Below are 12,898 nucleotides of genomic sequence, written 5' to 3' on the forward strand. Positions count from 1 at the left end.
CCACACTACACTGGTGTCACCCCCAGTCCTCCACGGTACACTGGTGTCACAGCAGAGATGGGTTCTCACCAGGCAGCTGACAAGATGAAAGGAGCTCCGTTAGATTTGACTGCCCTTCCTGACTTGTCCTTTTTCTGTATTTTTAGCTGATAACAGTAACCACAGTTCTCCTGGCAGGGAGCCATGCTCAGAGTTACATCTAGAATGAACTACAGCCCACAGGAAACAGGACAACTTATTCACAGATAAGAATTAGGGAAGGGAGTTACTATGCAGCTTCGTTTCTACCCAGACCTCGGTGGTGTCAGCTGACTGCGGGAAAAGATTGACTTGTGGCCTGGTCTCTCACCTCAATTGCAGTATTTTAGTGGAAGATATTATTCAAATTTAAAGTAACATTTTTCATTAAGAGCAGTCATGTTCAGAAGCCCAAATTGAAGTCAAATGTAACTGTTTGTGGACCCCTGGAATTCTGACGCAACCCACCTCAACTCCACCTTGCCGTGATTCTGAAACTTATGAAAGACTTGTATCAGACCGTGTCCCAAAACCCTATTCCCTATTTAGTGCCAAGGGGCCTGGTCTAAAACAGTACACTAAATAGAGAATAGGGAGCCATTTGGAACGGTATCCTTGACCCAGACTGCTCTCTGTGTGCATGTAGGGGTCAGACGCCAGCAGAGTCGGACTACCAGCTGCTGGAGGTGGTACGCAGACTGGAGCTGTACGGGGTTAGACTACACCCTGCCAAAGACCGCGAGGGCAGCAAGCTGAGCCTGGCCGTGGCGCACACTGGTGTCCTGGTCTTTCAGGTACTACTTTACGGGTCTGGAGCATTTCTACACCGCCGTTTTTCATTAGAAACCCACAGGATGTTTGATTATATGTTTGATGTAGGTGAATAGCAAATTGGTAGTAAATGATTAACCAGCTTGGTTATGCCACAATGTAAGATGCTTGCAGCTGTCCCACTTTTCAGCCGTTCCACTTTGAAGTGACATTTTGATGACAGGCTTTTGATGTGTAGGACATTTTCTCTGTTCACAGATCTATTAGGATTAAGAGCTAGCCAGTTCTATTAGAGGAATGTGGAGCTGATGTTTGATGACATGATTAGATGAACAGGCAGATTTGTGTTGCGTGTCACACTCCATGTTAAACCTCTGTGTATTTCATCTGCTGCAGGGACACACCAAGATCAATGCCTTCAACTGGTCCAACGTGCGCAAATTAAGCTTCAAGAGAAAGCGTTTTCTCATCAAGCTCAGACCAGACCTGAACGTATGTCATATGAGCATAGCCCTTAGCATGATCCACGATTCATATCCATGTAAATATCACCAATGCCTAAAGCCTTCAACCCTAAGTTTCCATTGATGTGTGTTACATATATATGTGTCCCCTCTGCAGCAGAGCTCATACCAGGACACTCTGGAGTTCCTGATGGGTAGCCGAGACTGCTGTAAAGTCTTCTGGAAGATCTGTGTGGAATACCATGCCTTCTTCAGCCTCTTTGAGGAGCCCAAAGCAAGGCCCAAGCCGGTCCTCTTCACCCGAGGCTCCTCCTTCAGATTCAGGTAGAACAGCTGACCCCTTGAAGGCACCTGGGGCCACACAATAATAAACCATCTCTGTCTCTCTGGACACAGAGGATAGCAGGTTCGATGAAAAACCAGTCAGTGCCTCAGTTTCAATCTCATTTCCTATCTGTCACCTGGACAGAACTTCTCCAGCTCTACTCTAAGTTCACTGACCTCAATCATCTCCCTTGCTACTTCTCTCTCTCCACAGCGGTCGGACACAGAAGCAGGTGATTGATTATGTGAAGGACTCTGAGTTTAAGAAGATCCCGTTTGAAAGGTAAAGACTTCATGGTGGTGTTTTCTTTTTAAACCTACAGTAGCAGTCAAAAGTTTGGACACACCTACTCATTCAATAGTTTTTCTTTATTTTTTACTAATTTTCTAAATTGTAGAATAATAGTGAAGACATCAAAACTATGAAATAACACATGGAATCATGTCGTAACCAACAAAGTGTTAAAAAAATCGAAATATATTTTAGATTCTTCAAAGTAGCCACCCTTTGCCTTGATGACAGCTTTGCACACTTTGTATTCTCTCAACCAGTTTCATGAGGTAGTCACCTGGAATGTATTTTTAGGGTTACTACATGATTCCATATGTGATATTTCATAGTTTTGATGTCTTCACTATTATTTTACAAACGTAAGAAAATCTTCTTTTTTTATAGAAAAACCCTGCAATAACCTCTTGATGCTACCCATCCCGGATCCGGGATCGTGACTACGGCTCAAGCTCATTAGCATAACGCAAAATGCGAAAAAATATTCTTAGAAATATTTAACCTCCATACCTACACAAGTCCAATAGCTCAAATGAAAGATAAACACCTTGTTCATCTACCCAGCAAGTCAGATTTCTAAAATGTTTTACGGCGAAAACATAGCACACATTTATATTAGACCACCACCGAAACAAAAGGCAAGCGGCGGCCATTTTGTCCCAGAAAATATAAAATTTAAAAGTAGGATTAAAAAATAAATAATTCACTAACCTTTTGAAAATCTTCATCAGATGACAGTAATATTACATGTTACACAGTACATTTTTTTTTTTTCAATAATATGCCATTAATATCCATAAATCTCTGTTTACAAAGACGACATTTCAAAAAATGCTACTCAAAATGTCCGGAGAAATTATGATAGCTCCGACAGATAACGTCAGATAACAAGCAATAAACATGACTAAATATACATGTTCTACATATAGTTACAAAGATACACTTCTTCTTAATACAACCGCTGTGTTACATTTATTTTTAACGTTACAGAATTCGTTCACTAGTCTATGCTATGAGTCGGCGCTCAGATATTAGCAGTGTCTCCTCTAAAATCAAATCAAATCAAATTTTATTTGTCACACATACACATGGTTAGCAGATGTTAATGCGAGTGTAGCGAAATGCTTGTGCTTCTAGTTCCGACAATGCAGTAATAACGAGCAAGTAATCTAACTAACAATTCCAAAAAAACTACTGTCTTATACACAGTGTAAGGGGATAAAGAATATGTACATAAGGATATATGAATGAGTGATGGTACAGAGCAGCATAGGCAAGATACAGTAGATGATATCGAGTACAGTATATACATATGAGATAAGTATGTAAACCAAGTGGCATAGTTAAAGTGGCTAGTGATACATGTATTACATAAGGATGCAGTCGATGATATAGAGTACAGTATCAATGTATGCATATGAGATGAACAATGTAGGGTAAGTAACATTAGGTAAGGTAGCATTGTTTAAAGTGGCTAGTGATATATTTACATCATTTCCCATCAATTCCCATGATTAAAGTGGCTGGAGTAGAGTCAGTGTCATTGACAGTGTGTTGGCAGTAGCCACTCAATGTTAGTGGTGGCTGTTTAACAGTCTGATGGCCTTGAGATAGAAGCTGTTTTTCAGTCTCTCGGTCCCAGCTTTGATGCACCTGTACTGACCTCGCCTTCTGGATGACAGCGGGGTGAACAAGCAGTGGCTCGGGTGGTTGATGTCCTTGATGATCTTTATGGCCTTCCTGTAGCATCGGGTGGTGTAGGTGTCCTGGAGGGCAGGTAGTTTGCCCCCGGTGATGCGTTGTGCAGACCTCACTACCCTCTGGAGAGCCTTACGGTTGAGGGCGGTGCAGTTGCCATACCAGGCGGTGATACAGCCCGCCAGGATGCTCTCGATTGTGCATCTGTAGAAGTTTGTGAGTGCTTTTGGTGACAAGCCAAATTTCTTCAGCCTCCTGAGGTTGAAGAGGCGCTGCTGCGCCTTCCTCACGATGCTGTCTGTGTGAGTGGACCAATTCAGTTTGTCTGTGATGTGTATGCCGAGGAACTTAAAACTTGCTACCCTCTCCACTACTGTTCCATCGATGTGGATGGGGGGGTGATCCCTCTGCTGTTTCCTGAAGTCCACAATCATCTCCTTAGTTTTGTTGACGTTGAGTGTGAGGTTATTTTCCTGACACCACACTCCGAGGGCCCTCACCTCCTCCCTGTAGGCCGTCTCGTCGTTGTTGGTAATCAAGCCTACCACTGTTGTGTCGTCCGCAAACTTGATGATTGAGTTGGAGGTGTGCATGGCCACGCAGTCGTGGGTGAACAGGGAGTACAGGAGAGGGCTCAGAACGCACCCTTGTGGGGCCCCAGTGTTGAGGATCAGCGGGGAGGAGATGTTGTTGCCTACCCTCACCACCTGGGGGCGGCCCGTCAGGAAGTCCAGTACCCAGTTGCACAGGGCGGGGTCGAGACCCAGGGTCTCGAGCTTGATGACGAGCTTGGAGGGTACTATGGTGTTGAATGCCGAGCTGTAGTCGATGAACAGCATTCTCACATAGGTATTCCTCTTGTCCAGATGGGTTAGGGCAGTGTGCAGTGTGGTTGAGATTGCATCGTCTGTGGACCTATTTGGGCGGTAAGCAAATTGGAGTGGGTCAAGGGTGTCAGGTAGGGTGGAGGTGATATGGTCCTTGACTAGTCTCTCAAAGCACTTCATGATGACGGATGTGAGTGCTACGGGGCGGTAGTCGTTTAGCTCAGTTACCTTAGCTTTCTTGGGAACAGGAACAATGGTGGCCCTCTTGAAGCATGTGGGAACAGCAGACTGGTATAGGGATTGATTGAATATGTCCGTAAACACACCGGCCAGCTGGTCTGCGCATGCTCTGAGGGCGCGGCTGGGGATGCCGTCTGGGCCTGCAGCCTTGCGAGGGTTAACACGTTTAAATGTCTTACTCACTTCGGCTGCAGTGAAGGAGAGACCGCATGTTTCCGTTGCAGGCCGTGTCAGTGGCACTGTATTGTCCTCAAAGCGGGCAAAAAGTTATTTAGTCTGCCTGGGAGCAAGACATCCTGGTCCGTGACTGGGCTGGGTTTCTTCCTGTAGTCCGTGATTGACTGTAGACCCTGCCACATGCCTCTTGTGTCTGAGCCGTTGAATTGAGATTCTACTTTGTCTCTGTACTGGCGCTTAGCTTGTTTGATAGCCTTGCGGAGGGAATAGCTGCACTGTTTGTATTCAGTCATGTTACCAGACACCTTGCCCTGATTAAAAGCAGTGGTTCGTGCCTTCAGTTTCACACGAATGCTGCCATCAATCCACGGTTTCTGGTTAGGGAATGTTTTAATCGTTGCTATGGGAACGACATCTTCAACGCACATTCTAATGAACTCGCACACCGTATCAGCGTATTCGTCAATGTTGTTGTCTGACGCAATACGAAACATCTCCCAGTCCACGTGATGGAAGCAGTCTTGGAGTGTGGAGTCAGCTTGGTCGGACCAGCGTTGGACAGACCTTAGCGTGGGAGCTTCTTGTTTTAGTTTCTGTCTGTAGGCAGGGATCAACAAAATGGAGTCGTGGTCAGCTTTTCCGAAAGGGGGGCGGGGCAGGGCCTTATATGCGTCGCGGAAGTTAGAGTAACAATGATCCAGGGTCTTTCCACCCCTGGTTGCGCAATCGATATGCTGATAAAATTTAGGGAGTCTTGTTTTCAGATTAGCCTTGTTAAAATCCCCAGCTACAATAAATGCAGCCTCCGGATAAATCGTTTCCAGTTTGCAGAGAGTTAAATAAAGTTCGTTCAGAGCCATCGATGTGTCTGCATGGGGGGGGATATATACGGCTGTGATTATAATCGAAGAGAATTCTCTTGGTAGATAATGCGGTCTACATTTGATTGTGAGGAATTCTAAATCAGGTGAACAGAAGGATTTGAGTTCCTGTATGTTTACCATGTCACGTTGGCCATAAGGCATACGCCCCCGCCCGTCTTCTTACCAGAAAGATGTTTGTTTCTGTCGGCACGATGCGTGGAGAAACCCGCTGGCTGCACCGCTTCGGATTGCGTCTCTCCAGTTAGCCATGTTTCCGTGAAGCAAAGAACGTTACAGTCTCTGATGTCCCTCTGGAATGCTACCCTTGCTCGGATTTCATCAACCTTGTTGTCAAGAGACTGGACATTGGCAAGAAGAATGCTAGGGAGTGGTGCACGATGTGCCCGTCTCCGGAGTCTGACCAGAAGACCGCTTCGTTTCCCTCTTTTTCTGAGTCGTTTTTTTTTTTTTTGGTCGCTGCATGTGATCCACTCCGTTACACTGGTTGTAAGGCAGAACACAGGATCCGCATCGCGAAAAACATATTCTTGGTCGTACTGATGGTGAGTTGACGCTGATCTTATATTCAGTAGTTCTTCTCGGCTGTATGTAATGAAACCTAAGATGACCTGGGGTACTAGTGTAAGAAATAACACGTAAAAAAACAAAAAACTGCATAGTTTCCTAGGAACGCGAAGCGAGGCGGCCATCTCTGTCGGCGCCGGAAGTACCATACGTTTGGAGTCCACAGAAACCCAAAATAACCACATAAATATTCCCTTACCTTTGATGTTCTTCGATCAGAAGATGTAGAAGGAGTCATACTTACCCAATACATCGTTTGGTTTCAAGTTGTGCGTCTTTGTATTAGCATATGCTAACAGCTTCAGCTGAAATGCACCCAAAATAACTTCTGCTCCTTCTGGTCCCGCACTCTTGCGCATCAAAACTTCAAAATTACATATTATATGTCGACTAAACTGGTCAAACTAAGTGCAGAATCGAGCAAAATGATGTTTTTATCATGTAAATCAATGATAATCGCGAACAAACGAACCGGCTTCAACTGGTGTCTATTGGAAAAGAACGTTCCCCAAATCGGCCGCGCGCAATAGAGTGCATGTATTTGAGAGTGACCCGGGCATTTTCGCCCGCCAAAGGATGAGAGAGCGCGAAATTCAAACAATGAACGTGCCAATTGAAAGCAGACATCGCGCTGAACAAATACATACTGTTCCCAGATCGGTAGCTGCCTGGGAAGGGTGGGGGCGATGACGTCAAAGTTGACCCAACTTTTCTCTTGACAAGAGAGAGTTTGGGAGAAAGGCTGCCCTGAGAGTTCTGCTTTACATACAGACATAATTTAAACGGTTTTAGAAACTTTAGAGTGTTTTCTATTCAATAATTATTATTATATGCATATATTAGCAATTTTGGAAAAAAATATTTTCAGTTTACTATGGGCACGCACTTCCTCCAAAAGGGGCAGTATTCAGCCATAAGCTCAAGAGGTGTCGGTGTCCAAACGTTTGACTGGTACTGTACAAAGAGAGAGACTGTGTGAGGGTTGCCAGGTGATTAACATATCCACTTTCTGTCATCCTCTTCAGGAAACACAGTAGGGTCCAGCACAGCAGAAGCCGTCCATCTCCGCTGTCTTTCCCTCACGCACCTCAAGTGCCAAAAGAAGTCAGTGGCTCCTTCACTGTTCCCACACACACGGTCCATTAGAGGCTAACGTGCTGAACGCCACATTGTGGAACTGTCACTCTCTATATGATAGCCGAACCAGCATGTCTTCATCTAGAAACTCTATGAATATGAAATATACTGCTTAGAATATACAGTTAATAATTGAGTAGACGGAATAACTAATCCATGCCACACAATAACTACATTTCCTTGTTTAACTGTTAAATATAACCTTCAGCCCTCTGTTCTCTGTTCTCCGTACTCCACAGAGTGTGAGCGGTGCTCCAGGAGACAGAGCGGAGGTGGACTCTCCGCCCCACCGTCACTGGAAGGAGTCTGTGAACGCTGAGGACCCTTCAGCCCTGCGGATCAGAGGCAGCCCTTCCATCCAGAGGAACGTGGGACACGGCGAGGACAGGCCAGGTCCTGGGGCAGAACCAGGCCCAGCCAGGCAGCCCCACCCAGACCATCTGAACACAGGTCCAGCCTCCCAGGGCGCTAAGGGCAGCACCTCCTCCATCCCCTACATTGACTGCAGTGATATAGATAGTGAATATGACGTGGCCAAGGGCCGGGTTACCTGGTCTCATCCTACTGACAGCCATGGGGAGGAGGCCGCGAGCCCCCACCGTGGCAGTATAAACGAGCGGGAACTGGCTCTGGGTAGGATGAGGTACAGAGAGTCCCCCCTCAATATGAGCTGTGAGTTAGATGATTCTGCCAACCTGCCGTTCTTCGGCAGTGGTCCGCCTCTCAATAGCACTATGATGGAGGAGTTGGGGGGTGGTGGAATTGCGGACCAGCGTAGTAGCAGCCCCCTGACGGTCCGCCTGTTAGGCTCTAAGAGCACCACCTCCAGCCCCGTCACCTTCCACCGGACCGGCTCACTCAGCCACGGTGAGCAAAACGGTCACGGCTCCAGGCCCCCACGCTGGGACGACCAGGGTCTCAGGGGGTTTAACACCCAGAGAGGCCATGGGGGGCCCCAAGACCAAGGTCAGGCCCCATCCCACTACGGCAGCTATTCGCCCATCATGGCCCGCTCGCCACACTTACAAAAGCTACACAACATGCGTAACCGTTCCGACACAGACCCCTTCGTCCTGAGCCGGCATCAGGCCACCTCCACGCCCTCCCACGATCCCCGGCCTGTCACCTCCCGTATGGCTGCTCTGGAGCGCCGCGTAAAGGCCAATGGCTTGTCTGCCCCCGGCCAACCCAAGCTCAGCCCCATACAGAAGCTGTACAGCCATGGTGGTGTAGACCACATAGGGGCTGTTCAGATGATTGACGGCTCCACCAGCAGTGGCACAGAGTCCAGTGACTCAGAGCCCGAGAACACCACGGGCAGCTCCATCAGCCACCCGCTGACCTACGGTAACCCCATGGCCGTGCGGTTCAACTACCCCTCCCCCATGCCCAGGAACAAGTACTCCTTTGGGAGCCTCCAGCTGGATGAGGAGATGGAGGAGGATGGCTGCCTTAACTTTAGTGACGATGACGGGGCACAGGTGTTCAGCTGTTAGGCTAGCCCAGAGGAAGGAAGTTCAGATACCTGCTCCACGGTGGCATTGGCTCTGGTGGTTAGCATGGGTGATAGCTATGCCAGTCTGTGTGAAGGGACAGAAGTTACTCAGAAAGGGTTGATTCGGGGGCCTACTAACTCCTCTGTCTCTGTGCTGCCAACATGGCACTAACTGAGTATACAGTACACTCTGTTTCCCATTGGGTTGCTCTGCCCTTTAACTGAGAGATAGAGAGAGAGCGGGATGAAGGTCTCTGTCCTGTTCTCTTCTACCCTCAGGTGGTTAACCTTTCCTGTCTGTTCTGACTATATTGGTGTCTATCTACACACACACACACACACACACACACACACACACACCAGGTGGTTCTCAGTTAGAGACATCATCGTTTTCTAGTGACACGTCTTTTTAAAGACCACTGTACAGCAGTGTGAATCAATCCAGTGGAAACCCCCTGATGCTCTGTATCTAGCTGGACTTTTGGGATGAAGTCGAGGGAATACTGTTTGTGGAGATGCAGAGATACAGTACCAGTCAGGAGTTTGGACACACCTACTCATTCCAGGGTTTTTCTTTATTTTTTTAAACTATTTTCTACATTGTAGAATAATAGTGAAGACATCAAACTATGAAATAACACATGGAATCATGTGGTAACTCAAAAAGTGTTAAACAAATCAAAATATATTTTATGTTTGAGATTCTTCAAAGCAGCCACCCTTTGCCTTGATGACAGCTTTGCACACTATTGGCATTTTCTCAACCAGCTTCATGAGGTGGTCATCTGGAATGCTTTTTCAACAGTCTTGAAGGAGTTCCCACATATGCTGAACACTTGTTGGCTGCTTTTCCTTCACTCTGCGGTCCAACTCATCGGGATGGCGTATCGCTGCAGAATGCTGTGGTAGCCATGCTGGTTAAGTGTGCCTTGAATTCTAAATAAATCACTGACAGTGTCACCAGCAAAGTACCCCCACACCATCACACCTCCTCCTCCATGCTTCACAGTGGGAACCACACATGGGAGATCATCCGTTCACCTACTCTGCGTCTCACAAAGACACGGCGGTTGGAAGAAAAAAATGAATTGAAGAAAATAAATTCCACACATTAACTTTCAACAAGGCATACCTGCTAATTGAAATGTAATCCAGGTGAGTACCTCGTGAAGCTGGTTGAGAGAATGCCATGAGTGTGCAAACCTGTCATCAAGGCAAAGGGTGGCTGCTTTGAAGAATCTCAAATATAAAGTATATTTTGATTTGTTTAACACTTTTTTTGGTTATGTTTTTGGTTGTGTTATTTCATAGTGTTGATGTCTTCACTACTATTCTACAATGTAGAAAATAGTAAAAAATAAAGATAAACCCTGGAATGAGTAGGTGTTTCCAAACTTCTGACTGCTACTGTATGTTGTTCTGCGAGCGGACCGGACTTGCACACTCAACGTGGAATCTACAATGATGCATTGTGTTGTTTATTGATTGTTTATTGATTGTTGGAGAGTTCCAAATGCTCTGTCAAATGCCGTCATGTGTCTTTATCGTCAGTGTATAACCTGTCCATTCTGTCAGTGGACAGTATGCTGTTGTTTGGCTAGCATGTCGATGGGGACGTTGGTCTATGTTTTATACACTACTGTATATATGTGTTGCTTTTTTAATCGTTATGATCATATTGTAGACTCTTGTGATTGGTTCTTGTTAATCAGATCTACTAATAGAAGAGACAGACAGGCTGTTTCCTGTGATGTTCTATGTTGCCTGGTATTGGATATGTGATTCATTGTTTATATTTAGCGAGTTGCTTAGGAGAACACAAGTGTATTGAGTATACATGTTGCTTGTACTGTACATACGGTCGGTCTCTAATTAGTGTCTATAGTGAGAGGACTACAGTAGTGAGATATGTACAGTAGTGAGAAGACTACAGTAGTGAGACGAATACAATAGTGAGAAGACTACAGTAGTGAGAGACGTACAGTAGTGAGATATGTACAGTAGTGAGAAGACTACAGTAGTGAGAGATGTACAGTAGTGAGAAGACTACAGTAGTGAGAGACGTACAGGAGTGAGAAGACTACAGTAGTGAGAAGACGTACAGTAGTGAGAAGACTACAGTAGTGAGAAGACGTACAGTAGTGAGAAGACGTACAGTAGTGAGAGACGTACAGTAGTGAGAAGACTACAGTAGTGAGAAGACTATAGTAGTGAGAGGACTACAATAGTGAGAGGACTCCAGTAGTGAGAGATGTACAGTAGTGAGAAGACTACAGTAGTGAGAAGACTACAGTAGTGGGAGACGTACAGTAGTGAGAAGACTACAGTAGTGAGAGGACTACAATAGTGAGAGGACTCCAGTAGTGAGAGATGTACAGTAGTGAGAAGACTACAGTAGTGAGAAGACTACAGTAGTGGGAGACGTACAGTAGTGAGAAGACTACAGTAGTGAGAGGACTACAATAGTGAGAGGACTCCAGTAGTGAGAGATGTACAATAGGTCATGTCTTAGTTTGTTGGGTGCTGCGAAGGCTTTCTGTTCGTCTACAGCACGTCCCAACCTCAACTCCTGATTTGATAGTCAATGTTTACAGTAACATAGAGGTCTTCTGTACAAAGTGATCAACGGATTGAAATTGTAACTAATTACTGTTGACTGGTGTTTTTAGGCATCACAGAGCCACGCTCTGACAGGCTTGTTCTGGGAAACATCCGTTTAATGAAGAAACGTTATCTAAAAGACTGTTGTGGCAACTTGACATACCAGAACACGCCCAGACCCAGTCAGTACTGTTGGACAGTACTGGTATAATATTGCTCTGATGACCACTGGTGGCATCTCTTCTTGTTCCTGTCTATCTAAACATCTCATTGTCTATTGAACTCCAGGGGTCTACTTATCTCTCTAGTTTGCCCCTTTCTCCCCTTACAGAATTACTCTGCACTTTTGTGTTTATTTTGTTTTCTTGCTGTCCCTGATTGTCTTTGCTTTGCTTCATTCTCCTCCTTGTCATTTTGTTTTGCTGTATATTATTTTGATTCAGGATTTACTGACCTTACATTACAATGTTTTTTTAAATATTTTTTTTAAATGTCTTTGTTCAATTGAAACTCTGTTCTGCCAGCATGCAGCACTTATTAAGTCAAGTCTCACCTTGTCTCTATTTCCCTGCTCTGGATGCATGTGAACCTGTTCCCGTACTGTCCTGATGTCTTACTGTTCTGCCACAGGCTGTGTGAAGAGAAAGCACAAGGGTTTTAACTGGGTCTCCTTTCACTGCAGTGATCTCGTTAACTGTCAACAGAGGTTACAGAGGTCTAGAATATAGGGCTGGAGATAATTGTGAAATGACTTTGTTCACGATGACAGGAACTAGGGAACAAGCAGGGAACATAAAGGCAGGTTTCAGTATGTGCTGCATGTTGTGGGTCTGAAAGATGGCAGTGTGTCAAAGCTCAAAGTCTCTCAGCTTTTAGCTGTATCCATGTGTGTGTGTGTATATATATATATATTACAGTGCATTCGGAAGGTATTCAGACCCCATCACTTTTTCCACATTTGTTACATTACAGCCTTATTCAAAAATGTATGAAATAGTTTTTCCTCCCTCATTAATCTACACACAATACCCCATCATGACAATACAAAAACAGTTGTTTTTTAAAAATGTATTCACATAAGTTGTCAGACCCTTTACTTTGTTGAAGAACCATTGGCAGTGATTACAGCATCAAGTCTTGTCAGGTATTTTATTTATACCTTTATTTATTTATTTTTATAAATATTTATTTATTTTACTAGGCAAGTCAGTTAAGAACAAATTCTTATTTTCAATGACGGCCTAGGAACAGTGGGTTAACTGCCTGTTCAGGGGTAGAACAACAGATTTTTACCTTGTCAGCTCGGGCATTCGATCGAGCAACCTTTTGGTTACTGGCCTAAAGCTCTAACCACTAGGCTACCTGCTGCCCCGAGTATAACGCTACAAGCTTGGCATATTTGTATTAGG

The 12,898-nt window shown here is 45.2% G+C and overlaps 1 protein-coding gene across 3 annotated transcripts in view; it reads left to right on the forward strand.

The window, feature by feature from the left end:
• The window catches only part of LOC112225656 (FERM, ARHGEF and pleckstrin domain-containing protein 1), a 113,715-nt gene that overhangs the window by 70,997 nt on the left and 29,820 nt on the right, over window positions 1–12,898 (forward strand). For all 3 annotated transcript variants that reach the window (XR_006080039.1, XM_024389781.2, XM_024389780.2), the window contains exons 8-13: window positions 665–812; window positions 1,186–1,281; window positions 1,411–1,577; window positions 1,792–1,860; window positions 7,282–7,360; window positions 7,633–7,843. Coding sequence is in view for 2 of the 3 variants with exons in the window: in XM_024389781.2 (XP_024245549.1) it covers window positions 665–812; window positions 1,186–1,281; window positions 1,411–1,577; window positions 1,792–1,860; window positions 7,282–7,360; window positions 7,633–7,843 (770 nt within the window). In the remaining variant the exon portion in view is untranslated. The remainder of the gene's footprint in view (window positions 1–664; window positions 813–1,185; window positions 1,282–1,410; window positions 1,578–1,791; window positions 1,861–7,281; window positions 7,361–7,632; window positions 7,844–12,898) is intronic.

The sequence above is a fragment of the Oncorhynchus tshawytscha genome, linkage group LG26, assembly GCF_018296145.1.
Source record: "Oncorhynchus tshawytscha isolate Ot180627B linkage group LG26, Otsh_v2.0, whole genome shotgun sequence".
Taxonomy (NCBI): domain Eukaryota; kingdom Metazoa; phylum Chordata; class Actinopteri; order Salmoniformes; family Salmonidae; genus Oncorhynchus; species Oncorhynchus tshawytscha.